The sequence below is a fragment of the Vipera ursinii genome (assembly GCF_947247035.1).
Source record: "Vipera ursinii genome assembly, chromosome: 5".
Lineage (NCBI taxonomy): Eukaryota > Metazoa > Chordata > Lepidosauria > Squamata > Viperidae > Vipera > Vipera ursinii.
In genome coordinates this window covers 99,282,275-99,306,864 of record NC_139518.1, presented here as the reverse complement: position 1 = coordinate 99,306,864, position 24,590 = coordinate 99,282,275, and the positions used below count along the sequence as shown (strand labels likewise).

The 24,590-nt window shown below is 43.4% G+C and overlaps 1 protein-coding gene across 3 annotated transcripts in view; it reads left to right on the top strand.

Moving 5' to 3' along the window:
• Positions 1 to 637: 637 nt before the first annotated feature.
• RPS24 (ribosomal protein S24) overlaps positions 638 to 24,590 on the top strand; it is a 229,950-nt gene continuing 205,997 nt past the window's right edge. Inside the window, exons 1-6 of one of the 3 annotated variants that reach the window (XM_083364289.1) lie at positions 638 to 775; positions 1,725 to 1,790; positions 4,110 to 4,319; positions 6,005 to 6,115; positions 8,640 to 8,664; positions 9,250 to 9,333. In XM_083364289.1, the coding sequence (XP_083220415.1) occupies positions 773 to 775; positions 1,725 to 1,790; positions 4,110 to 4,319; positions 6,005 to 6,115; positions 8,640 to 8,642 (393 nt within the window). In that variant the 5' untranslated portion in view covers positions 638 to 772 and the 3' untranslated portion in view covers positions 8,643 to 8,664; positions 9,250 to 9,333. Of the gene's footprint in view, positions 776 to 1,724; positions 1,791 to 4,109; positions 4,320 to 6,004; positions 6,116 to 6,924; positions 6,943 to 8,639; positions 8,665 to 9,249; positions 9,334 to 24,590 lie in introns of those variants that run through there. The other 2 variants (XM_083364288.1, XM_083364290.1) reach the window with 2 other exon arrangements.

Genomic DNA, 24,590 nt, shown 5'->3' with positions numbered 1-24,590 from the left:
CTTGATAGGATGGATAGATAGATGATAGGTATAAAGAAATTTGATAGATAAAGGAGTCTCTTCATTAGTTGATTTAGAAAGTTCCTTGATGGAGGAGGATAGATAGCTGACATTTAAAAGTAATAGAAAGATATTTGATAAAGAATCTCTTGACTGAGTGATAGAAATAGAAAAAATTTTGTTGGATAGGTGGGTGGGTAGTTAATAGATAGAATCTGATAGATACTAGAAGGACACATGGGGAATAACTTCATACAGGATAACCGCACAACAATACAATGCTTTGGAAAATAAGTTGACCCCCTCTTCTTTGTGGGCAGCCTCTCAAACATCCCATAATATCTCCTGCAGGAATCCCTATTTCCGTCTTTCTCCATACAATATATACGAATAAGAGCTTCGCGATCCCTACGCCAGCGTTTTCCAACCTTAGGAACTTGAAGATGCGTGGACTTCAACTCCCAGAATTCCCCAGCCAGCATAGCTGGCTGGGGAATTCTGGGAGTTGAACTCCACGCATCTTCAAGTTCCTAAGGTTGGAAAACGCTGCCCTACGCGATAGAAGCAGGAGGACTAATAAGTGCCTCTCTTTCTCCCCAACTCTCTGATTTCCCGGAAGGCCTTTTCCGCCGCCAACCAGCGGAAATCCCTCCTTTTTCCGCCAGCGCGCTTCCTTTTTCTTTCCTCACCGGCCTACGATTGGCTACCGAGCGTGCCTTCTTTCCTTTTCTCTCTCTCTCTCTCTCTCTGGGCTGCGAGGGAGGCCGCCAAGATGGTGAGTCTTGGCGCCGGAGGTTCTCGGCGCCTTCAATCCGTCCTGCCCCGGCGCCATCCCGGCTCCTCCGGCCCGCGGACCGCCTGCCTTGCCTTCCGCGGGGGCTCCGCAGTCTTTTAGGGGGGTTATGGGCTGGAGGAAAGGGGGCGAAGTTGCCGGCGCCAGCATGAGGGGCGCCAGGTTGGGGAACGAGGGGGGGTCTGCTGCTCTAAAATGGGCCTCTAAATTGCCCCCCCCTTTTTTCAACTGCACACTTCCAGAGGTTGATACCTGTGCACGCTCAACTTTTTTTTAATAAATTATAGTTTTTATATACGCACACACACACACACACACACACGCATACGTTTGTCTATGTATATGCATAAGTATAATTAAATGTTAAAAGAATTCTCCACTTTAAATTGTATGTATGTACGTGTGTATGCATATATACGCGTGTATACATATAATTAAAAGTATTTAACTTTAAATTACGTTTATGTGTATGTATGTATAGGTGTGTATATGTATAAAGAATTCTTAAATTTTTTAAAATTACAATTTATATATATGTGTGCGTGTCTGTGTATATGTAATTTATTTTAAAAGTTGAGAATTATTTTAGTTTAGTTTTATTTGATTTCTATACCGCCCTTCTCCCTAGGGACTCAGGGCGGTTCACAGGGCATATATAAATAACGATACAAAAGAATTATTTTAATTATATTTGTATACACATACACACATAAATATATGCGTGTGTGTATACAAATATAATTAAAATAATTCTCAACTTTTTAAATAAATTATAATTTGTTATTTTTATTTTTATTTGTGTGTGTGTGTGTGTGTGTATTAAAAGAATACCTAGTTCTTTTAAAGAGGGATCCTTCGGATTAGTTACGGGCCAAATGAAATGCTTTACTTGAATTTTTATTTTTTTATATTGTTTTACTTTTCATGCTAGAACGACACAGTCACCATCCGAACCAGGAAGTTCATGACAAACCGTCTGCTTCAGCGTAAGCAAATGGTAAGATGCGTATTTTGTGGCCTCTGAGGTGGGATTCCAAGGGGAAACTTGGCTCTGCAATAATTATTTTATTTGCATTGCCGTCTAATCAATAACCTAATCACGGCTGTCACCAGTAACAGATAAAACATGGAGGACAAAATATAGCTAATAATTTAGTCTGGCTTTTGGAATGCTATTATGTTGATCGAAACGGTTACATTAAAGCAGGGATCTTCAAACTTGGCCCTTTGATGACTTGTGGACTCCAACTCCCAGAATTCCTCAGCCAGCATGCCTGGCTGAGGAATTCTGGGGGTTGAAGTCCACAAGTCATAAAAGGGCCAAGTTTGAAGACCCCTGCATTAAAGGCTGGCTAAAGAGGATGAGAAGAGGCTTACAGTGATTTGGATGGAATAAGTTCTAATGATTAATATTACATATATAATATTAATATTCTAATGTTAATTAGAATTAATATGGTTTAATAATGGGAGACCTTTCTATAGGCTGTGCTTAAGCAAACGTGTTTCAGCACAAAAGAGAGGAAGGCTTGTCATTTGCAAATTTGTTTTCTTTCATTCTCCTTGCTCATAAAACTCATGACGTTCTAAATATCCAGAGACTACAAACTCTTGACATCTATTTTAGCCGGAAGACTTTAAAAAAAAGTCTTACAGGATTACATGCGTGACGACCGCTGTGGCTTCTTGCCTAAAAGACAACGCCAGAGTCATTTTGAATAGGATTGAATATTTACAACAACGTAGCGACAAACAGGTTGCCTTGATCTTTCTGGAGGCAGAAAAAGCTCTTTGACAGTTTGAACCGGCCTGTCATAAATTCTTGACCACCTGAATTTGCCTCCAGAAACCGTGGGTGCTCCATCACTAGGGATTTTTAAGAAGACACTGGACATTCACCTGTCTGAGACAGTATAGGTTCTCTTGCTTGAGCAGGGGGCTGGACTAGAAGACCTCCGAGGTCCCTTCCAGTTCTACTCTGTTCTAAATGTCCAGAGAACTGTCAGTCTTTAATGCGAGAGTATGCTGGACACAATGACTAGAATTCAAATTTTGACAAGGTTACTTGGCAAGCAGATCCAATAATATATCGACTGTACAGTATTTCCCAGACATAACAAAAGGAGAGTTTCCCAGGCATTAAATGTTGCGTTATTATTTTGCTGTACAGGTAGTTTTGTAGTGTGCCCCAAATTTCTGCTGTTAAGTGCAACATTTGTCCCATTTTACGACCTTCCTGGCCACAGTTGTTAAGTGAATCACTGCAGATGATAAGTTAGCAAGCCGGCTGTTAAGTGAAACCGGCTCCCCCGTTGACTTGGCTTGTCAGAAGTTTTTAAAAGGGGGTCACGTGACCCCGGGACACTTAACGGCCGTCATAAATATGAACGGGTTGCCAAGCATCTGAATTTTGCTGGGTGCTGCAGTGGTCCTAACTGTGAAAAAACGGTCATAGGTCAAATATATATGGCCATCGACAGGCAGTAGTCACAACAGTGACAGCTCATATTTGTGTAAATTTTTTTAGATTGCTAACAAAGAATTAAAGGGAGACTGATATGCATTTCAAACTTATTTGTTTTCATCAGTCAGCCATACCCTTCTGAGATTCGAACCTGGGCTGATTGCACATTAGGCAGTTGTTTTAACCTCTAGGCCACAAGCTCTATCTCACTTTGTTAGCTGAGAAGCAAGGGAGATATGTGTTAAATGCTTGTTAACTATTTAGATTACCTTGCTAGGCCCCAAACATGGGACAAATCTTTATTTCCTATTTCAGCCTAACCAAAGGCCATCGACAGGCAGTAGTCACAACAGTGACAGCTCATATTTGTGTAATTTTTTTTTATTTATAGACACACACACACACACACGGCCATTGTAACCTTGAACGGTCGCTAAATGCCTGTAGGGAGAGCTTTGCAAATGGTGTAACTAGGGTTATATGTTTTGCACAGACAGGTATATAAGTGAGCACAATCAAAATACATTAAATTACTTCCAGGCAAGGTTTTTTAGCATACAATTGACCTGTTTCGTTGTTGAATTTTTGCCTCTCTTGTCTGCACAAGCAGCCACTGCTGTTGCTGTCTTTTCTTCACCACCAAAAAATATCACATTTTTAATCTGAAACTAACTCGTGTGTGTAGGTTGACCTATAAGCCTAAAATTGAAGCATTGCATATTCCTGGCCTAGGTTTTCGCGTTCGAGGCTGAATTTTTAACCTGCCTGCCACTCAAATATTTTTCCTCCCAGGAGAAAAACGAAGCGTTGAATTTACTTATTTATATATTTTTCCACTCCCGATATTTGTAGGTAATCGATGTCCTTCATCCTGGGAAAGCCACTGTCCCCAAAACGGAAATCCGCGAGAAGTTGGCAAAAATGTACAAGACGACTCCGGACGTCATTTTTGTCTTCGGCTTCAGGACCCATTTTGGTGGCGGGAAGACCACAGGCTTCGGCATGATCTACGATTCTCTAGACTACGCAAAGAAAAACGAACCAAAGCATAGGCTGGCCAGGGTAGGTGGTTTTTAACTTTTTTTTTTTTTTTTTTGGAGTTAGGAGGCCCTTTTTCTCTCCTGGTTTCATTAATTAAATACAAATTAAAATACTAATTTCTTTTTTTTCCCCCCCACTATTCCAACCGATATATAAAATAAATCGTTATTCTTTATCGCTTTTTGTGCTAGATTTGGCAGTGGCCAAAAGGAAAAAAAAAAACAAGCAACGTGAGAAGAAGAAAGATTTCCTTCTAAACCACTAAAGTTTTGTGTGTTTGGACCTAGTGGGATAGGGTTGTGCAAGTGGAAATCTAGAAAACGTTGGCATCCCTTCGGCTGCTGTGTTAAATTGCTGCTTCCCCTGTTAAATACCAATTTCTGAACCTGGTTAAAGAAGTTTAATAACTTCCGCCACTGTGCTCAAATGTTTTCGCACCTTTTTAACCCGAAAATGGCACTTTTGTAAACTCATAAATTAAGGTTGGAATTTTTTTGTTGTTGTGTGTGCCCTTTCTCTGTGCTATAAACCGTTTATAATGGGCTAGTTGGCGGTATGGCGCAAACCACTAGCTGCTATTATCTTTGATGACGTGTATTTTGAAAATACAGATGATGGCTAACTGAAGTCTAGTTCTTAGTTTAGAAGTAGGTCAGTTGCCTACAAATGGTGTGTGTTGGGGGGGTTGTATGAGTTGGGTACTTGAATAGCGGCTCATTGTGAATAGAGAATCACTAGCTCATCATTTCTGGAACGAATAATCCTTACAAACCTTTAGATTTTTTGCGAAAGAAAGAACGGGATGCAGAGGTTTTAAGCTAAAAATGCTTTATTCTTTGTCTCTGCTTCTATCCTGCCTATATTAATTTGTATAAATAAGGCAGTGAAGACACATAACATTCCTTCTCTTTCCCCCCACCCTCAACATAACAACCCTACGAGGTGGTGGCTGAGAGACAGAGACAGACAGACACTGGCCAAAAGTCACCCAGCTGACGTTCCTGGCTAAAGTCAAGGCTAGTAGTCCCAATCTCCTGGTTTCCAGCTTGGCGTCTTCCTGACTGGACCAAACTGGCTCAGTTAATTGGCCTTGCAGGTGTATAGGTGGCGTCGGATAAATAGGATATTTAATAACATTTATTGGCCGCCCGTCTTACCATAGGGTAACTCTGGGCGGCTTACAAAGTTACACAAAATGCACAAGTTAGATATTAAAAGCTAAGGACACAATCAGCCACCTCCATTGGGCTGTCCCCCCACTGGAGCACCAAGCCGACTGGCACAGCCCTTACAAAAAGGAGGGTTGGGGCCAACCTCACATGGGGTGGGGCAGATAGTCCAGAGGGCAGAGAAGGCCCTCCCTCTGAACCCCGCTAGCCGGACTAATCGGGCTGATGGGACCCCCGCAGCATGCCTCAAGCAACCTGGACCCCTGCCGTGAAGGGCTTTAATTGCTCCCGGGATACATGACTGGTAACCAGTGCAGCTCCCGGGGCAGTGGTGTCACAGGGGCCATTCTTGTTTCCCACCCCCCACCCCCCCAAAAAAAACCCTACCTTCGCCACCAGTTGTAGCTTCCGGAGGCTCTTCCAAGGTGAGGCCCGTCTGGAGCGCGTTAACAACAGTCCAGTCATGAGATGGCTGAGTGCGCGTCCCAGAAACGTCGGTGTGTTAAGGTCTCACGTCGCTCTCGTCGTCTTCCCCAGCACGGCTTGTACGAAAAGAAGAAGACGTCACGGAAACAGCGCAAAGAGCGTAAGAATAGGATGAAGAAGGCCAGGGGAACCGCCAAGGCCAACGTGGGCGCCGGCAAGAAGGTAAGGACGTTCTCCCCCCACCCCAAAATAAATAAAATAAATTAGAAAACGCTCATCAGACACCGTCGTTGCTGCTTGCCTTATTTCATTGACAAAATACTCTTTTTTTTTTCCCCCTCGCCAATTTCCCATCTTTCACCACTGGCGCACAGAAGGTAATTCCGAGCTCGTTCGCTTCTGTTTCGCCTTTGCAGCTAAACAAAGCGAAACGATAAAAGGATGTGGCGTTTTTAGAATTTCCATAGAAACAGGATTTTTAGAACATCTCTCTTCTTTTTTACCCCCGTCTTTCTCTTTTTTTTTCCTTGCGATGCGTCTAGCTTCCTCGTTAGCTTACTTTACCTTGTCAAATCCTGCTTTATTTTCAGATTTTTATTATTTTTTTTTAAAGAATCGAGAAATAATTTCCTTCCGGCCAGTAGGTTGGCAGGTCGAAATTAAAATGCTCGTTAGCCTGGCGTTTAATGAGATTGGAAATGTACGCTGAATGTAATTTTGGCTTCAGAAGAGAAAAGAGTTACAGGCTTTTTTAACAGGCGTTGGTTAAAATTGGCATTCAGAGAGAGAGAGAGGGATATACAAATGTGCCATTTTTATCAATGGCTTAATGTTTAGAGTCTGGAATAGCCTATTTAGGATTAAAAAAACCTGGGCCACTATGTTTTTGTGTGTGGGATTCCTTTCAAAAGGCTGTGAGTTTTCAAGCTTCCCATTCAGCTAGATTGAGGTGCTTTAAATAAATACCTCCCAGTTAATAACTCTTTGCTTTCACTTCTCTTTTGTACCTCCTTGGATCTCTTCTTAATCAGAAATGAGGTGTTTGGTAGGTATGGAGAATGAGTGCATGGTTGTGATTGCATGAGCTGTGTACCCCTCACACGTCTTTATAGTGCTTCTTTTCATGGGTTTTCCTTTTGTAGCTGAGCTGCTGTGTCTTGCGCACATTTAGTTTATTTATTTTGTGTCCTGCCCATCTCACTCTGCAAAGCATCTCTGAGATAGTTCCAGGTACACGTGCTATAGACTTATTTTTATTTTTAATTCCATTTATATCCCGCCCTTCTCCGAAGACTCAGGGCGGCTTACAAGCTTAGCAATAGCCTTCATTCTATGTATATGCCTGCTTATTAGGGCTTTCACACACACACCCCAAGCGGCATTATTACAAAGTCAGCTTAATTGCCCCCAACAATCTGGGTCCTCATTTTACCTACCTCGGAAGGATGGAAGGCTGAGTCAACCTTGAGCCTGGTGGGACTCGAACCTGCACTAATTGCAGGCAGCTGGTGTTACTTAAGGAGGCATTAGCCCACTGCTCCACCAAGGCTCTTATAAGGGCTTGTTCCTGTATTCATATTTATTTTGTATTTAGCTTGAACCGTATTACTGAGGCTCTTTAGGAAATACCTGGAAGATTCCTTTGAGCTAGCTAATTATAATTAAAAGGGGAAAAAATGACTCTAGATTTCTCTCCTTTTCATAGAACGGGAAGAAAATTTCCCCAGTTTTCCTTATAAGCTACTGGTCAAAACTTGAAATTTTGGGGCAGCAGATTGTATCAGTAAAAGATGAGGGCTGAGTGGCGTCTGAATAAGGTTGCCGCTTCTATTTTCTCGGCGTTTAATTCCAAGAACAGCTTTCCTTGCTATATAAACTAGGCATCCAGTGTGTCGTGCTACGCAGGCATTGGGTATCCCTGCCTTATTTTGACTTACTTACCTGAAATTATAGTTTGGATTTGTTATGGCGACTAAGTGTGCATCAAGTTGTTGCCGCCTCTATTAGTCACTTGTAGCAATCTGTTGCAAATTGGCTATCACCTATTTTTACATCTAATTTCTGACCCTTAATATGCCACAAAACTCTTGATTTCCTGGCCTCCAGTTTCGTGGACTTGGGCTGTGGTGGACAGAGCCCATTCATAGCTTTGCGCACGTATAATGCTATTTTTGCATGGATAAAATTCCTTTTCTATTTAGTAAGCGTCCCCTAGCAGTCAATTAAAACCAAGGTTTTGTTCCACTGGAGTGCTAAACCAGGCTTAGCAAAAGCACTCTTGACATCTCACCTATTGCAATTGACGTGTACAGTAAAAAAACACTATTTTTTCCCCCTTGTCTTGTAAAAATAGCCTGGCTGCTGGAATGCGTTTTTCAAACATTTCACTCCAAAAGCCGTCATTGTCGGCGAGTAAATTACACGTGACTGCTTTTTGTCAACTTTCCGAATTCTGCATCATTGCTTTTTTTCCCCCTATCTAATTCTATTTTACCACGTACCGTGGTCCTCTGTGCCACAAACAGGACCTAACTTGATCATCATTAGAAATTGAACAAAGTTTCAGCTGAATCTTTAAGCTCCCGAGACGGCTAAGGTAAACTCTTTAGCTTTGCAAGCTGTTTCCTTTGGAAATGGTTAGTGACCAGTGGCAGGACTGCCATGCGATTGGATTACTTGAAGTCGTGTTTTATACCTCGTGTGCTTAAAGATGTACTGACAAGTTTTTAATTTCTTTTTCTTGCAGTGAGCCAGTCTAGGAAGCCAAACAGGTACAGTAGCTCTGAATTACATTTATGCAACAACCTTGGCGGGGAGATTCCTTTTAAGAGTCTAATAACGTTGCATTCTTTTAATTTAACCTTGCTTCCGCCAGTAAATTTTATGTCGTTAGGATTAGCCGAGGCCAGTTGTTTAAAGCGGAATTTAGCTAATCCAGACTTTGGAGCAAGGAGCTGCGTTTCTTCCCCCAGCAAACAAACTCAGAAAGTTCTGCAGAGTCTCTGCAAAGTCTTTCTTTGCACAGAGTCCTTAGTTAGAAGTAGCAATCTCATTTTTGTGCTTGATCAGCTCTGGAGCTGGTAATTAATTTTGAGCCGTTGCGAGCAGAAGGAAGTTTGGGAATCTTACAGCTTCTCATGTGCTTTCAGTGAGTTGCTGTTTTTATAGCACTATTGCAATTTGAATCTCACTTCTCAGGTTGGTCAGTTAGTACGTTTAGATAAATAAATGCAGTCTGAGCCTCAGTTCCCGGTTTGTTGAAATTGGCGGGAGGAACTACTTGCGTCTTACTCAGATTTATAATTTACTGCCTAATGTTAAAAACTGACTTTATTTTGTTTTTTTTTTACCTGCAGGAAAACTTAACATAGCCCGAGTCTATGGAAGTTGTACTGAAGTCAGTTCTATGAATAAATTTCTATGAAAACTAAAACTCTGCTTACTGGGTGTTCTTACCCTGGAGTGGTTGGACTGTTCAGATTTGCACACAGTATCAAAAAGAGAAAAACAGACTCGATTCAGTCGGGTGTAATTGGCCCGGGGGAGTGAGAAAATGAAATTTAATCCAAAATAGTGGTTATTTTAAATTAAGCGTGTTTGTAAAAGAGCGGCCATAATTGCTCAAATCGGAATGCAAAAAGCAACAAGACCCTGAGATACTGAGCATTAATTCTGTGGGGCAGCAGTCGGCATGAACTGGCGTGGGAATTGTAGCTGAGCAACCTTGTGGCGTCTGAATTTCTTCCTACTTTGTATATGTTATCTTTTGGTCTTGGTGGATTGTCAGATGCAGAGAGAGCAAAGCATAACTAGTAGAATTCTTCTGCTAGAATCTAGTTCTTGATTCCTGGGTCCCCAAAGACAGCCCTGCATTTCGTTTTGTCGTCACAGGTTGTGCTGGAATAGAATAGAATAAGAATTTAGAATAGAATAGGATGCAGAATAGAATGGAGTGTGGAATAGAATAGGAAAGAATAAGAATAGAACTGAAGGGGTTTTAGCTTTTTATATATTGTTTTAATTGGGCTTAATTAATTTAATTTAAGTTTATATTATCCTTACATTGTATTTTATGCTGCCCTGTAAACCGCCCTGAGTCCTTCGGGAATAGGGCGGTATAAAAATCTAATTAAATAAATGAATAAATAAATAGAACAGGAAAGAATAGAATAGGATGCAGACTAGGTAGAATAGGATAAATAGGGGAGACATGATAGCAGTGTTCCAGTATTTGAGGGGCTGCCACAAGGAAGAGGGCATCAAATTAGTCTCCAAAGCACCAGAGGGCAGGACGAGAAACAACGGATGGAAACCGATCAAGGAGAGAATTGACCTGGAATTAAGGAGAAACTTCCTAACAGTGAGGACGATTAACCAGTGCAACAGAAGTTGCCTTCAGAAATTGTGGTCACTTGTCTGAGATGGTATAGGTTCTCTTGCTTGAACAGGGGGTTGGACTAGAAGACCTCCAAGGTCCCTTCCAGCTTTTTTACTGCAACCTGGTTGACTAATTTGGGCATTTCCACATGAGAGGGAACACTATCTTGGATTAAGTGTTTTCCAGTGGGACCGATCTAACCCAAATACGGAACGGAGCATACTGCTTCCACTTAATCTTCCCTCTGGTGCAGCCGACAAAGCGAGGAGAGCCCGTGGCCTAGAGGCTAATACATCGGCCTAACATGCAAGTTGCAATGTATGGCAGTGAAAGTTGGACCATAAGAAAGGCTGAGCGCCAAAGAATGGAGGCCTTTGAACTCTGGTGCTGGAGAAGACTCCTGCGAGTCCCTTGGACTGCAAGGCGATCAAACCGGTCAGTCCTAGAGGAGATCAACCCTGACCGCTCTTTAGAAGGCCAGATCCTGAAGCTAAAACTCAAATACTTTGGCCACCTAATGAGACGGAAGGACTCCCTGGAGAAGAGCCTCATGCTGGGAGAGGTTGAGGGCAAGAGAAGAAAGGGACGACAGAGAAGGAGGTGGCTGGATGGAGTCACTGAAGCAGGAGGCGTGAGCTTAAAGGGACTCCAGAAGATGGTAGAGGACAGGAAGGCCTGGAGGAATGTTGTCCATAGGATCGCGATGGGTCGGACACGACTTCGCAACTAACAACAACAACAACATGCAAGTGGCCCCGGGTTCGAATCTCCGAAGGGTACAGCTAGCTGACGAGAGCTAAGTAGCTCGAAATAGCTATACTAGTCTCCCTTTAATTCTTCGTCGCTAAATTTAAATTTTAACACACAAAACCTCTTGGATTATGTAAGGTATCGGGAACCATCTGAATTACGGAAAATGGTGTCAGCCCTCTTTCCCTCCCCCCTCCTCCCCCCCCAGTTCTGCAACTTGGTTTCTTTGGCTGACTTCGGGATTCTGGATGGCTCATTTACTACGGATTTTGGATTCTTAAAAAAAAAACACCCAAACTGTTAAAACTGGGAGCACACAAGAATTCTTCATTTTTTTTTTTAGATAAAAACATCAGTGGTGACTTGAAGCTTTCCAATCAGTCTTTTTGGGCAGCAGCAAAAGTCCTCACTCCCAGCAACTTTGGAAATTGCTTTTTCGTTCTGACCTGGTAACAATGCCTCCGGGGCCTAATTAACAGGGAAATCGCTTTGCAATGTGTTATCTCTGAAACTCAATCGCTTGGGTTAACAAATTAACTTCTGCATTGCTGCTGAGAGGAGGATGGAGGGGGGAAAAAAGGGCTAAATTGCTATTTTTTTTTTTTAGGAGAAAAACAATTCCTGTTTGCCCTCTTGGTCTCTGTGCTTGCATATAAAATTCTGTGAAAGCTGACAAACCGTTTTTTGGAGGCAGACGGAGGCATTTAGCTCCTGATGAAACAATAAAAGTAGATCGAGCTAAGATTTCGTTTTTTGGGAAAAAAAATTACTTTCTCTCGTCTCCTTTCATTATTTTGCCATGACCTAGGCCTCCTCCGTAAAAAAGCATCTTAACCTGCCCTCATTTTCTTGAGCAGAGCTCCCCCAACTGGGCTGCAGCCCGTTTGGAACTGAACCGTGGAAACGGAGGGCGAGAGGGCGCGTGCACGAAGCTGCGTTTGTGAAATGGACACACGTGCGCCCCTGGAACCGTCCCATCTCCCCGCTCTTCCACCGCCGGTCTGAAAGTTGGGAGTCCGCTGTTGTAGAGTGATTTTGATCCATAGTGTTGTGATTCAGGGTCAGCCTGTGGGTTCGGCAGTTGGGTCGGACGACTCAGAGGAGGAGGAGGGGGGTGTTGAAGACCTTGCTGAGGGGGTTGAAGATCTTGCTGATGAGAGCCCTCAGCCAGGCCCCTCCCACTTGGTCACCACGGAGACCCAGCTGTGTGAGCCTGACAGCGTGGATGAAGATGACCCACAGCTGGCCCTGTTCAAGGACGCCCGACGCAGGAGGCAGTCAATCAGGAGTAAACAGAGGAAGGCAATGGGGCTCCTCGGAAGGAGGCAGAGAGAAGCCACGCCCTGAACTGTATAAAAGGGGAATGCGTGGGGAGGGCTGGTTTGCTGAAGGCAACCGCTTGAATAGCTCCTGTTTCATGGTTCGTGTCTTGTTTTGCTTTTGTATCCATAAATTTGGCAGGCGTAATTCCAGCCTCTTGCCTTCTTGTAAAAGGGGTTGTCCCTGCCTTTTCTGCAGGGCCGGTAGCAGGCTGGTACAGAACACATCAGTCCTTTGTAACAAATGAGATGCAGTTTGGTCTAGTGTGTGTGTGGGGGTCCCCAACCTGTGGGCCATAGCCCACTACCAGTCCACGGCCTATTTGCAACCAGGCTGTATGAGTGGCTGGGTGGTGCACACGTGCACAGCCCCGCTCGCGTGAGCATCATGGATGTTCCCGGTCCCACTTGCTTGTGCGTTGCAGGAACTTTTGGCCTCACACAAGTGTCATGGGTCCTCTTGGCCTCACCTGTGTGAGTAATGGGTGCTCGCACACACACTTGCCCCTCCCACAAAACCATCCCCTCTTTTCTCCCTCCCCTTTTCCGGTCCACCAACTGTTTACCTTCAGTACTGTAGCAGAGGACCAACTATTTCCTAAAGAAGGATTCATCTCGATTCGATTCTACTCTATTCTATTCTGCATTCTATTTTATTCTATTGTTTGGATGATGATGATGATTTATTATTATTCTACTTGTCTGTTAAAAGAGTCAAGTATCACCTTGTTGGGAAAATGGCGTTTTTTTAAAAAAAAAATCAGTACTTAAATAATTAAAAACAATTCTCGCATGGATAACTTTAGCTGTTACCTTTACATTCGTCGCTCTCCCAGTCCATCCCTCTACCCAGATTAGAACCAGCACATAACGTTCAATGTTTATTAAAATCTGCAAACATCCAAAACAGTTTACGAACAAACTTGAGATGAAAGGCAGGGGAAGAAAAGAAAAAAAAAAGCCGGGACAGACTTGAATAGCAGGCAAGAACTTAAACATTATATGTATCTCTGCATCTCAAAAGAACATATGGAATCTTTCAAACCCTCTGGAAACCATATTCACATGGACAGTCAAGATAAGAGAGGAAATGGCTGTTAGTTATTTTCAAGTCTATTTTATGTATGCAGCAGAAGAATTAAGAGATGAATAATGGGGCACCGTGTGATCCTTCCCCTGTTCTGCAGCATCCAGCTGCAGTTGAGAAACATTCGCGTACAAGCACCCTGTAGTGCAATAAACCAATATAGAGATCTTATAAAATAAATAGATATGGCTCTATGCTGGTTTTCCTTTGCTTTTCATACCTTGAGTATTTTGGGTAGGAAAACTGGGAGATTTGGGGCCTGTCACTGTCTCTTGGCCCAACCTACCTCACAGGGCTATTGTTGAGGGGAAAAACGGGAGAAGAAAACAGTACTAGGTATTTCACTGCTTCGAGTTGTCTACAAAATAATAAAGACAGGAAATGAATGAATAAGCACACAAATGCAGACCCGCGAATCAAGGGCATACATTTCATTAATAAGGGATTGATTATCGAGGATTGATCAGCTGGCAAGAGTTGTGTAGGATTTTTGTCCATATTTACCATGCGCCTCGCCCCAAAAGTAGGGCTTATTTTGGGGGTAGGGCTTACATTAGGCGCACGCGTAAAAATCAAGCTTGGTCTTATTTTTAGGGAAACGGGGATCTTATCATTCTTCCTTAAGGTACAATCCTTTCAAGAGGAGATGCTCTTCAATTCTAGCCTTGACTTCCAGCTGTTTGATTCAGTGATTGTTGGAAGTTACAACAGCACTGAAAAAAGTGGTGACCCTTTTTCACACTTTATGACCGTTTCCAGGATCCCTGTGGTCACAGGATCAAAATTCGGACGCTTGGTAACTGACTCACATTTATGACCTTTGCAGCGTCCCGGGGTCACACAATCACCGTTTGTGACCTTCTGACAAGCAAAATCGATGGGGAATCCAGATTCACTTAACGACCAGGTTACTAACTTAACCGACTCGTATTTATGACCCTTGCAGCGTCCCGGGGTTACCTTTTGAAACCTCCTGATAAGCAAAGTCAATGGGGATGGCAGATTCACTTAACGATCCGGTTACTTAACGATCCGGTTTCTTGCTGCAGTGATTCAGTTCACTGCAGCAAGAAAGGTCATAAAATGGGGGAAAGCTCATTTAACAAATGCTTCATTCCACAACCAAAATGTTGGTCTCAATTGTCGTTCGTGGAGGGCTGCCTGCGTCTTGGGCCCTACTAATCCTTTTAACGAGCGTCTCAAGTTTTGATTTCAAAGAGCGTCAAATAAAGTGTTCTCCAGTAGAGGGCGCTGCAATCCCACAACTCCACTCCCTAAACTCCCGGTGGGAAGATAAATGTTTGGAACGGTTTTTTTTGGCTGGAAGGATACACAAAAGGGCAACAGAATCCACTAATCCAGGATGAAATATCGCTAGTCTCCCCTCCCACCCACACCCTACTCCCCCAATTCTCTGTTTTGTTCATGAATGCATGCAACACACACACATCCTGCTGAAGATTGCTGGGAATTTGGTCTACATTCCGGTTTACGTTTTGGCAAGAGTACTTTATAAGACCACACTACAAAAAAGATGTTGAGACTCTGGAAAGAGTGCAGAGAAGAGCAACTAAGATGATTAAGGGCCTAGAGGCTAAAACATACGGAGAACGGTTGCAGGAACTGGACACGGCTAGTCTAGTGAAGAGAAGGACCAGGGGAGAAAGGATAGCAGTGTTCCTATATTTGAGGGGCTGTCACAGAGAGGAGGGGGTCGACCTATTTTCCAAAGCACCCGAAGGTCAGACAAGGAATAACGGATGGAAACCAGTCAAGGAGAGAGAAGAATCAACCAATGGAACTGCTTGCCTTCAAAAGTTGTGGGAGCTTCATCATTGGAGGCTTTTAAGAAGAGACTGGACTGCCTTCTGTCAGAAATGGTGTAGAGACTCCAGTTTTAAGCAGGAGGTTGGACTAGATGACCTATAAGGTCCCTTCCAATTCTGTTATTCTGTTCTATTCCATTCCATTCCATATTCTCTATTCTATTCTACTGTATTCTATTCTATTCTGTTCTGTTCTGTTCCATTCCGTTCCGTTCCATTCCGTTCCATTCCATATTCTATTCTATTCTATTCTATTCTATTCTATTCTATTCTATTCTATTCTATTCTATTCTATTCTATTCTATTCTTATTATTCTATATTTTATTCTATTCTATTCTTATTATTCTCTATTCTATCCTATCCTATCCTATCCTATTGATTACTGTACTGGGAAACCATTTGGAGATAATGGTACTGCTATTAAATATTGTGAGTGGTAAACACAAGATTTGTTTTTCTCGCCATCTACATGTATACATCTGAACTAGATTACATTTTTTCCTCTGTCATAGAATATAGGTGGGTATATGCAACAAAGGTTTTTGTCATATTTATGCAGCGTATATTGAAGGTGGTGAGCCTTTGAGAGCTGTATGCATCAAAATTTCATTTTAATGTATGCTGATTAGTGTACATGTAAAGCAGGGGTGTCAAACTCGGCACATCACGTGACATGTCATGACGTGCCGCGACTTTTTCCCCATTTCCAGAGCTGGGGTGGGTGCAGTTTTGGCACGACGCACATAGATAGATAGATAGATAGATAGATAGATAGATAGATAGATAGATACATAGATAGATATGGAGATATAGATGATGGAGAGAGAGAGAGAGATGGGGATACAGATAGATAGATAGATAGATAGATAGATAGATAGATAGATAGATAGATAGATAGATAGATAGATAGATATAAAAAGAGCCTTGGTGGAGCAGTGGGCTAATGCCTCCTTAAGTAACACCAGCTGCCTGCAATTAGTGCAGGTTCGCATCCCACCAGGCTCAAGGTTGACTCAGCCTTCCATCCTTCCCAGGTAGGTAAAATGAGGACCCAGATTGTTGGGGGCAATTAAGCTGACTTTGTAATAATGCCGCTTGGGGGTGTGTGTGAAAGCCCTAATAAGCAGGCATATACATAGAATGAAGGCTACTGCTAAGCTTGTAAGCCGCCCTGAGTCTTCGGAGAAGGGCGGGATATAAATGGAATAAAAATAAATAAAAATAAAAATAAATATTAATCACTGTCCATTTTGAACACATAGCAGAAGGAGGAAGCTTGAGAGTTCACAAGGTTGATGATGTATGGGACACAAGTGCGACTGAATCTGGATGTTCTGCTTCAGGTACCACAAAGCCCCCTCCTCCCAGAAGGGAACAAGGAAAACAGATTGTGAAGAGGGTGTGTAGTGTCCCAGACAATCTTGCAGACCCTGCACAAGCAATGCTTATAGGCCCTGTCCTGGATGGAAGGGAGGGAACTGCCAATTATCTTTTTTGCTGTCCTCACCACTCTCTGCACCGCCTTCCTGTCCCTGAAGACTTTTTCTTTTGCACCAAACCCTGAATTTCCCTTTTACTTCTCCAATAATAATCATCTAGTAGACTCATGGCAGCTGAACGTCTCCGTCCTGATAGGCAGAGTTGGGATTTGCTTATTGTTTTTATCATGGAAAGAAAAAATCAGGATATATAATAGGAAAACTGTGCAACATATCTCTTTTTCCAATCTAACTTCAAGTTAAGCAGCCGAAGATCACTTCCCCGATGCTCAAATATTTTCCAGATGAAAAGGGTGTACTTTAATTTCAGCAGAACTTTGTACAACAAGGGAAAAGTGTGAAGGACACTTTGTCTTCACTGCGTGATGTTCGAGGGTGTCAAGTCAGGGACAAAAAGTGGGGAGTCAGACTTGAAGTGTCTCAACTTTAAAAGCTGAAAAAGCTTATGGAATTTGGGTGCTGTAATGAAAGCCAGTTAGCTTTTGTCGTTAGGCTGGATGGAATCCACTTTGTGATCGCAGGAAAGCATCCTCAAGAAATCAAGAGCAGATATAGCATTTTTCTTTTTGAAGGACATCAATTGTATACGCCACAGTGAAGTTTTTCAATTGTCACTTCATGATTACAACACTGGAAGAATCCACAAAGTTTAAAATGTTTTCTTTATAGCCATAGCACTTAGACTTATATACCACTTCATGGTATAAAAGGAAAGAAGGAAGGAAAGAAGGAAGGAAGGAAGGGGAAGGAAAGGAAAGAAGGAGCAATAGTAATAGCAGTAGCAATAGCACTTAGACTTATATATCACTTCACGGTGCTTTACAGAGTCGGCAAATTGCCCACGCGAATCTGGCTCCTCATTTTATTGACCTCAGAAGGATGGAAGGCCGAGTTAGCCTGCAATATTGCATTTTAACCACTGCCTACCAGAAGATGGTAGAGGACAGGAAGGCCTGGAGGAACATTGTCCGTAGGGTCGCGATGGGTTGGACACGACCTCGCAGCTAACAACAACAACCATGGATGGGTGGGTGGGTGGGTGGGTGGCAGAAGGAAGGAAGGAAGGAAAGTGGAATGGCAATAGCATTTAGACGTATACTGCTTCACAGTGTTTTCCAGCCCTCTCTAAGCCGTTTACAGAGTCAGCCTGTTGCCCCCAGCAATCTGGGTCCTCCTTTGACCGACCTCGGAAGGACGGAAGGCTGAGTCAATAGCAATAGTAATAGCACTTAGATTTATATACCGCTTCATAGTGCTTTAGAGCCCTCTCTAAGGGGTTTACAGAGTCAACCTCTTGCCCTCAGCAATCTGCGTCCTCATTTTACCGACCCCGGAAGGATGGAAGGCCGAGCCAACCTTGAGCTGATCAGGATCGAACTCCTGGCAGTGGGGAGAGTTTCCATTAAGGCTATAGAGCCCTGGTGGCGCAGTAGTTGAAATGCAGTATTGCAGGCTAACTCTGCCCACTGCCAGGAGTTCGATCCTGAAGGGCTCAAGGTTGACTCAGCCTTCCATCTTTCCGAGGTCAGTAAAATGAGGACCCAGATCGTTGGGGGCAATATACAAATAATGCTTCTCCGTTATGAGCCGCCCAGAGAATGCGGTAAAGGGTTATGGGGCGAGATATAAGCCTAAATCCTATTGCTGTTGTGGTGTAATGATGAATGTGGTGGACTAGAGACAGAGAAACAGGTAGTCTGCCTTCAGCCATGGAGGTTTTTTGTGTTTCCCTGAAAATAAGACCAGGTCTTATATTTATTTTTGCTCCAAAAGTCGCATTAGAGCTTATTTTTCGGTTAGGGCTTATATTCAGGGAAATATGGTACTAAATGCCTCTGTCTGGCTGATAATCTTAACTGGGGCTTATTTTGGGGGGGGTGGATCTTATTTTCAGGGAAACACAGTATTTGCGGTTATTGTAGGGGAATAAAAATATGTGGGAAGTTTAATAGAAATACCAGCCCGCACTTCTGGAGGCAAGGGATTGTAAATATAAATAAATGGGATTAAAAAACCGGATCAGCATGAAACCTACGGAGCATCTCCATCATAATTAGGATTAGGAACTTTAATAAAGTCGGGAAATAGAAGGTGTGCAGACATCCGGACAAAGATAACGGCTCTGATTTTAAATTTGGAGCCGGTTGCGCTTGAATTTCAATTCTCAACAAGCTGAACGTTGAGGGAGGTAATCGTCACCTTTTTTTTTTTCTTTCAACTGGGTGGAGACGCAAATTTCTAGCATCCCTGAACAGAGGTTACAAAGCTCAAACTTCACGGAGAGCTGGACTTGAAAAGGAGGATTTGATTGTCTTCTTTGCTTTCCTTAAAGAATTGTGAGTATCTTCTACACCTTTCCTGGCCCTGGTGACAGCAAACGCAGACAAGCTCAGCGAAGGAAGAAATAAATGCTTGATATGATAATTAAGCTCTTTGGAGACTGTTGACATGAGTTGGAAGACAGGTTATCTTGCCGCACGTTGAAAGACCCCACCACCCCATTCATGTCACACTTGCAGTGCTCCTGTTGTTGTTGTTTTCAATGTTTGTTTGTATTACTGCTAAAATGACTGTGACGTACAGTCTTACAGCGGTTTTCCTCCCCCCCACTTGATATAGGTTATCAGAAGCTAGCAGAATAACAGAAATAGTGGAGACTTTGGAGGTCTTCTAGTCCAGCCCCCTGCCTATGGTAGGAAATCCTACAGCATTCTGTCCAGTCTCTTCTTGAACACCTCCAGCTATGGAGAACCCACAACTTCCGGAGGCAAGCTGTTTCCACTCATTAATTGTTGTTATTATTATTATTATTATTATTATTATTATTATTATTATTATTATTATTATTATTATTATTATTATGATTTATATACCGCCCTTTCCCGAAGGACTCAGGGCAGTTTACAGGGCATTTAAAAAACAGTCAATACAAATGTTAAAACAAATTAAAAGAGATTAAATAGAACCCTGAGAAAATTAAAACCCAGTTAAAATTAGAATTAAAAATATTCTCAGCCTGGGCCAGAGAGCTCGAAGAGCCAGGTCTTCAGGTCCCGGCGGAATGAACGGAGGTTGGGGGCAGTCCTAAGCTCCGCAGGCAGCTGGTTCCACAGGGCAGGCGCACCCACTGAGAAGGCCCTACCCCTGGGTGTTACCCGCCGGCAGTCTTTAACCGGCGGCACCCTGAGGAGACCCTCCCTGTGGGAGCGCACTGGACGAAGGGAACTTGATGCTGGCAGCAGGTGTTCCCTCAAATATTCTTGCTATCAGGAAATTCCTCCTTAGTTCCAGGTTGCTTCTCTCTTTAATGACCTTCCGCCCATTACTCAGGCGCTTTGGAGAATAGTTTGACCCCCATCTTCTCTTCGACAGCCCCTCAAATATTGGAAGACTGCTACGATGCCACCCCTGGTCCTTCCGTTCGTTAAACTACTAGACATTCCCAGCTCCCGCAACCATTCGTTGTCGCAAAGGGGCTGTTTCAAGTGGACTTCCTGGTTTTTCTTTGAAGACGTTTTGCTTCTCATCCAAGAAGCTTCTTCAGCTCTCCAGGAAGAAGCTAAGGAAGCTTCTTGGATGAGAAGTGAAATGTCTTCAAAGAAAAACAAGAAAGTCTCGTTGCCCCCTGAAAAAGCACCTTTGGGACAACCAGGGCCTGGACGACTGAGAATCTCCATAGACATTCATTGTACAGGTTTAGTCTCCAGTCCCAAGGTGGAGTAAAGTTGCTCAACAGCCTTCAGGATAAAGATGATGCTGGCAATAAACTCAAAGGCCCCCAGGAGCATATTTATACCTATATTAAAAAAGGAGGGATGTTTTTTAAGAACAAGAAAAAAGACAAGAGCGGAAATCCTTTCTTCTAGCTGGGGAACATTATGGGTCTCCTCCTCACTTCGACAGACCATGATTCCACTCCCACCTCACTAGAGATTTCGAAATGGCATTTTGGTCCTTCGCTACGGCGAATGGCCATATTTCAAAGATATCCCTTCTCCTGTAGAAAATAATTGCTTGTTATGATGACTGCATGGCCTTGTGGATGTTATTTCTGGACCGTTTCAGCAAAACCATGGAAGCAGAGCTAACTTCATTTCTGAAGGGTTGGAAAGGCAAGCTTGGCCGATAGATAAATGAACTCCGGGCAAGGATAAGAAAATGAAAAGAGTATGGTGGTACGCATTTATCTCCTTCCGTTTTGGGGGATGTTGTTGTTGTTAGTTGCGAAGTCGTGTCCGACCCATCGCGACCCTATGGACAATGTTCCTCCAGGCTTTCCTGTCCTCTACCATCTTCTGGAGTCCATTTAAGCTCACGCCTACTGCTTCAGTGACTCCATCTAGCCACCTCCTTCTCTGTCGTCCCCTTCTTCTATTGCCCTCGATCTTTCCCAGCATTAGGCTCTTCTCCAGTGAGTCCTTAGGTGGCCAAAGTATTTGAGTTTCAGCTTCAGGATCTGGCCTTCTAAAGAGCAGTCAGGGTTGATCTCCTCTAGGACTGACCGGTTTGATCGCCTTGCAGTCCAAGGGACTCGCAAGAGTCTTCTCCAGCACCATAGTTCAAAGGCCTCAATTCTTTGGCGCTCGGCCTTTCTTATGGTCCAACTTTCACTGCCATACATTGCAACTGGGAAGACCACAGCCTTGACTACACGCACTTTTGTTGACAGGGTGATATCTCTGCTTTTTAGGGTGCTGTCTAGATTTGCCATGGCTTTCCTCCCGAGGAGCAAGCGTCTTTTAATTTCTTGGCTGCAGTCCCCATCTGCAGTGATCTTGGAGCCCAGGAAAATAAAATCTGTCACTACCTCTATTTCTTCCCCATCTATTTGCCAGGAATTGAGAGGGCCGGATGCCATGATCTTGGTTTTCTTAAAATCAAAGAAGGAACAAGGAAACCAGACCAATCGCATCCACTTGGTTGGAAAAATCCCGAGTGGTTCAGGACATCCAAATATCTCTATGTGGCTTCTGTTTTGAAGGCAGATTGATGGAATGCCTGGCAGGGGAAAAAGTTGGACACGAAGTGTCACCAACTTTGCCAACGTGAATTCATTGTCCATCGTGGGAAGGTTGATCCCGATAATACTGGGATCAGATTTATGGTAGTCATGGGCCCTGGCCAGCAGCTTTAGTGGGCTGAATCCCAGGCTGTTCTCGTGTGAACAGCAGTTTTACAAAGGCAGTAAAAGCTTACGGAGAACAAAGAAACGAGAGAGGGAATAGCTTGATAACGTCCTGTGGGTAGACATTCCCCAGCAGAAGCTCTGAAGGCATCTTAATTCAGCTGACGTCCATCGCCCATCCTCTTTACTCCGCCCATCTATGTAGACCTTGCAGTTATCGGCTTTATACAATTTAAAAACAGTTCCCATTTCCTATATTAATAGGTCCAGATTGTTCCATCCATACTATATTGAATTGAATTGAACTTTATTTGGCCAAGTGTGATTTGGCACAGAAGCCATTTGTCTCTGGTGCAGAAGCTCTTAGCGTACGTGCAAAACAATAGAATAATAATCATCATAATCATAATAACAGGAAAAGGGGCCGGTAAAAAAAGATAATAAGAAAGATGAATAATAACACTACAACCACACTAGGTGGGAAAATATGCATTTTCCTCCCAAATTTTGGTCATGAAAAAGAATAGAAAAATCCCTCGTGAAGTCCTTGATGCTCTCTGAGCTTGGTTATTTTCTTGCAGACATTTCATTACCCATCTGGGTAACATCATCTGTGCTGGAAAAAAATGGTGTCTGTAATGTATTGGGCCTGTTTTACTTGGACTGTACCACGTGGGTTTTGAATGCTGTGAGATTGCTTAAGCAGGGAGTCGGGTAATGGTCGCTGGCTCCTCAGATAAGCCGTCTCCAGGACCACCATTGGTTGGCTCTAGGGTGGCAATAGGCTCCTTCAAACCTATTGGCTGCCACCTAGTGGCCAGCAGTATAAATAGCAGCATAGAAGCCTTGGTTAACAGTTCTGTTTCTGCATCCAATGAAGCATGTTCCTGCCTGAGCTCTCAAGCCTCGTCTCCTGCTTGCTGCAAAGAACCCAGTACACAACAGTGTTTGTGGACTGGAGGAAGAAGAGGAGGAGGAGGAGGAGGAGGAGGAGGAGGAGGACTGTGGGGTCCTTGGTGCTTTCTGGGCTTGCTTGTTTTCTTGCAGACGTTTCATTACCCAACTAGGTAACATCACCAGTGCTAGAAGGGTTTGTGGTTTGTCCTCTGTTTACATGTTTGACTCTCTATCTATCCTCACCCTTGGTGTCTTTTAAAAATACTTCCCAAAGTTGTAAGATGGACTTCTGGGAGGTGAAAAAGGCTTGCTTAGGTGGCAGCCACCTGGAACAGTTCTGATTTAATTTTTGCTGGCGTCACTCAGAATTGTCACTCTCAGGCCTTGGCTGGAAAGATAACAGGAGAGCGATGCATGTTGGGCTTCTTCTTCTTAAGCTGGTCTGGTCCTTTCCCCCCCCACCACCACAACGTCCCAAAGCGAATGGCTTTCCGGAGACAAAGAAGCTCTTGGACTCTTTTCCACAATCTTGGACCAAATATCTCGTGTATTTTTTTTTTCTTCCCCTGCCTGGCTGGGAGAGAAAGCTCGAAAAAGGAGCCCTCGGCCTCTAGAGCGAAGGCAATCGGCCATCCTTCCCGGTTTATTACTTCATTCATTAATCCCCATATAAAATGCAATTTAGGATAAGACTCAGAAATCCTTGCTGTGACACGTTCTCCGCAGAGTTGATAAATGATTCCTCCCGCGCTGGCTTGAAGGGCTTCTGCAGTCAATTCTGCTGAGATCTGTTTTTCCCAAAAATGTTTGCGCTTTCCTATCAAATTAGAGTCCATCCCTCGGATGAGAGAGGAAGGGATGAGATATTGGGGGTCTCTGGAGTCAGGGAGAGCCGGCGACCTTCCCAATTTTTTTTTAAATACACACAATATGCTTCGTTCCTTCGCCTGTCAAGAGACAAACCAGAGAAATTGATTTATTTAGCGTACGGCGAAAATGTTTCAAAGACCATCGCGTTTACATTTTCAATGAGCAAATACGAACCATTTAACCACCACCAAAAATTTATGTTGCTCAGCGAGACAGTCCTTGTGAGTTTTGCCCCATTTTGTGACTTGTCTTGCCACAGTGGCTAAGTGAATTGCTGGCAGTTGTTAAGTTAGCAATACGGTTCTTAAGTGACCATTGACTTTGCTTGTCAGATGGTCACAAAATGGATCGCTTGACCTCGGGACACTGCAACCATCATAAATACGAGTCAGTTGCCAAGCATATGAATCACGTGACCACGGGAATGCTACCATGGTCGTAAGTGTGAGAAACATCGTAAGTCGCTCTTTTTAAGTGCCTCTCCCTTCTAGCACTGATGACGTCACCTAGTTGGGTTGTGAAATGTCTGCAAGAAGACAACCAAGGTTGGCGAGCATGAAGGACCTCACAGTTCAACTCTATCTGGAACACGGCTCAAATTTCCAAAGACCAACTCACTTGGGATTCCAGGAACAAAGTTTTATTGAAAGAAAACTTTTGCAAAGGCTGGTGGTCTTAAACTCACGCAGGAGATTAAGCCACACACGCAATTTTTTAAATCACATATTTATACCCTCTCACGAAGCTGATTTCCCACCCCCACCCACATCTCACTCAACAGCCCACCTGCTTATCCCGATCGGCTAATCCGAAGTGCCTAAACAGAATACATTTCAGTTCATCCCATCCCAGGAAAAAGCCCTTACATTTCATATACCTGTTAACCATGACCTTTTGCTGACATTAGCCCTATCTTTATGTTTATATTTCCTCCTGCTTGCAGTT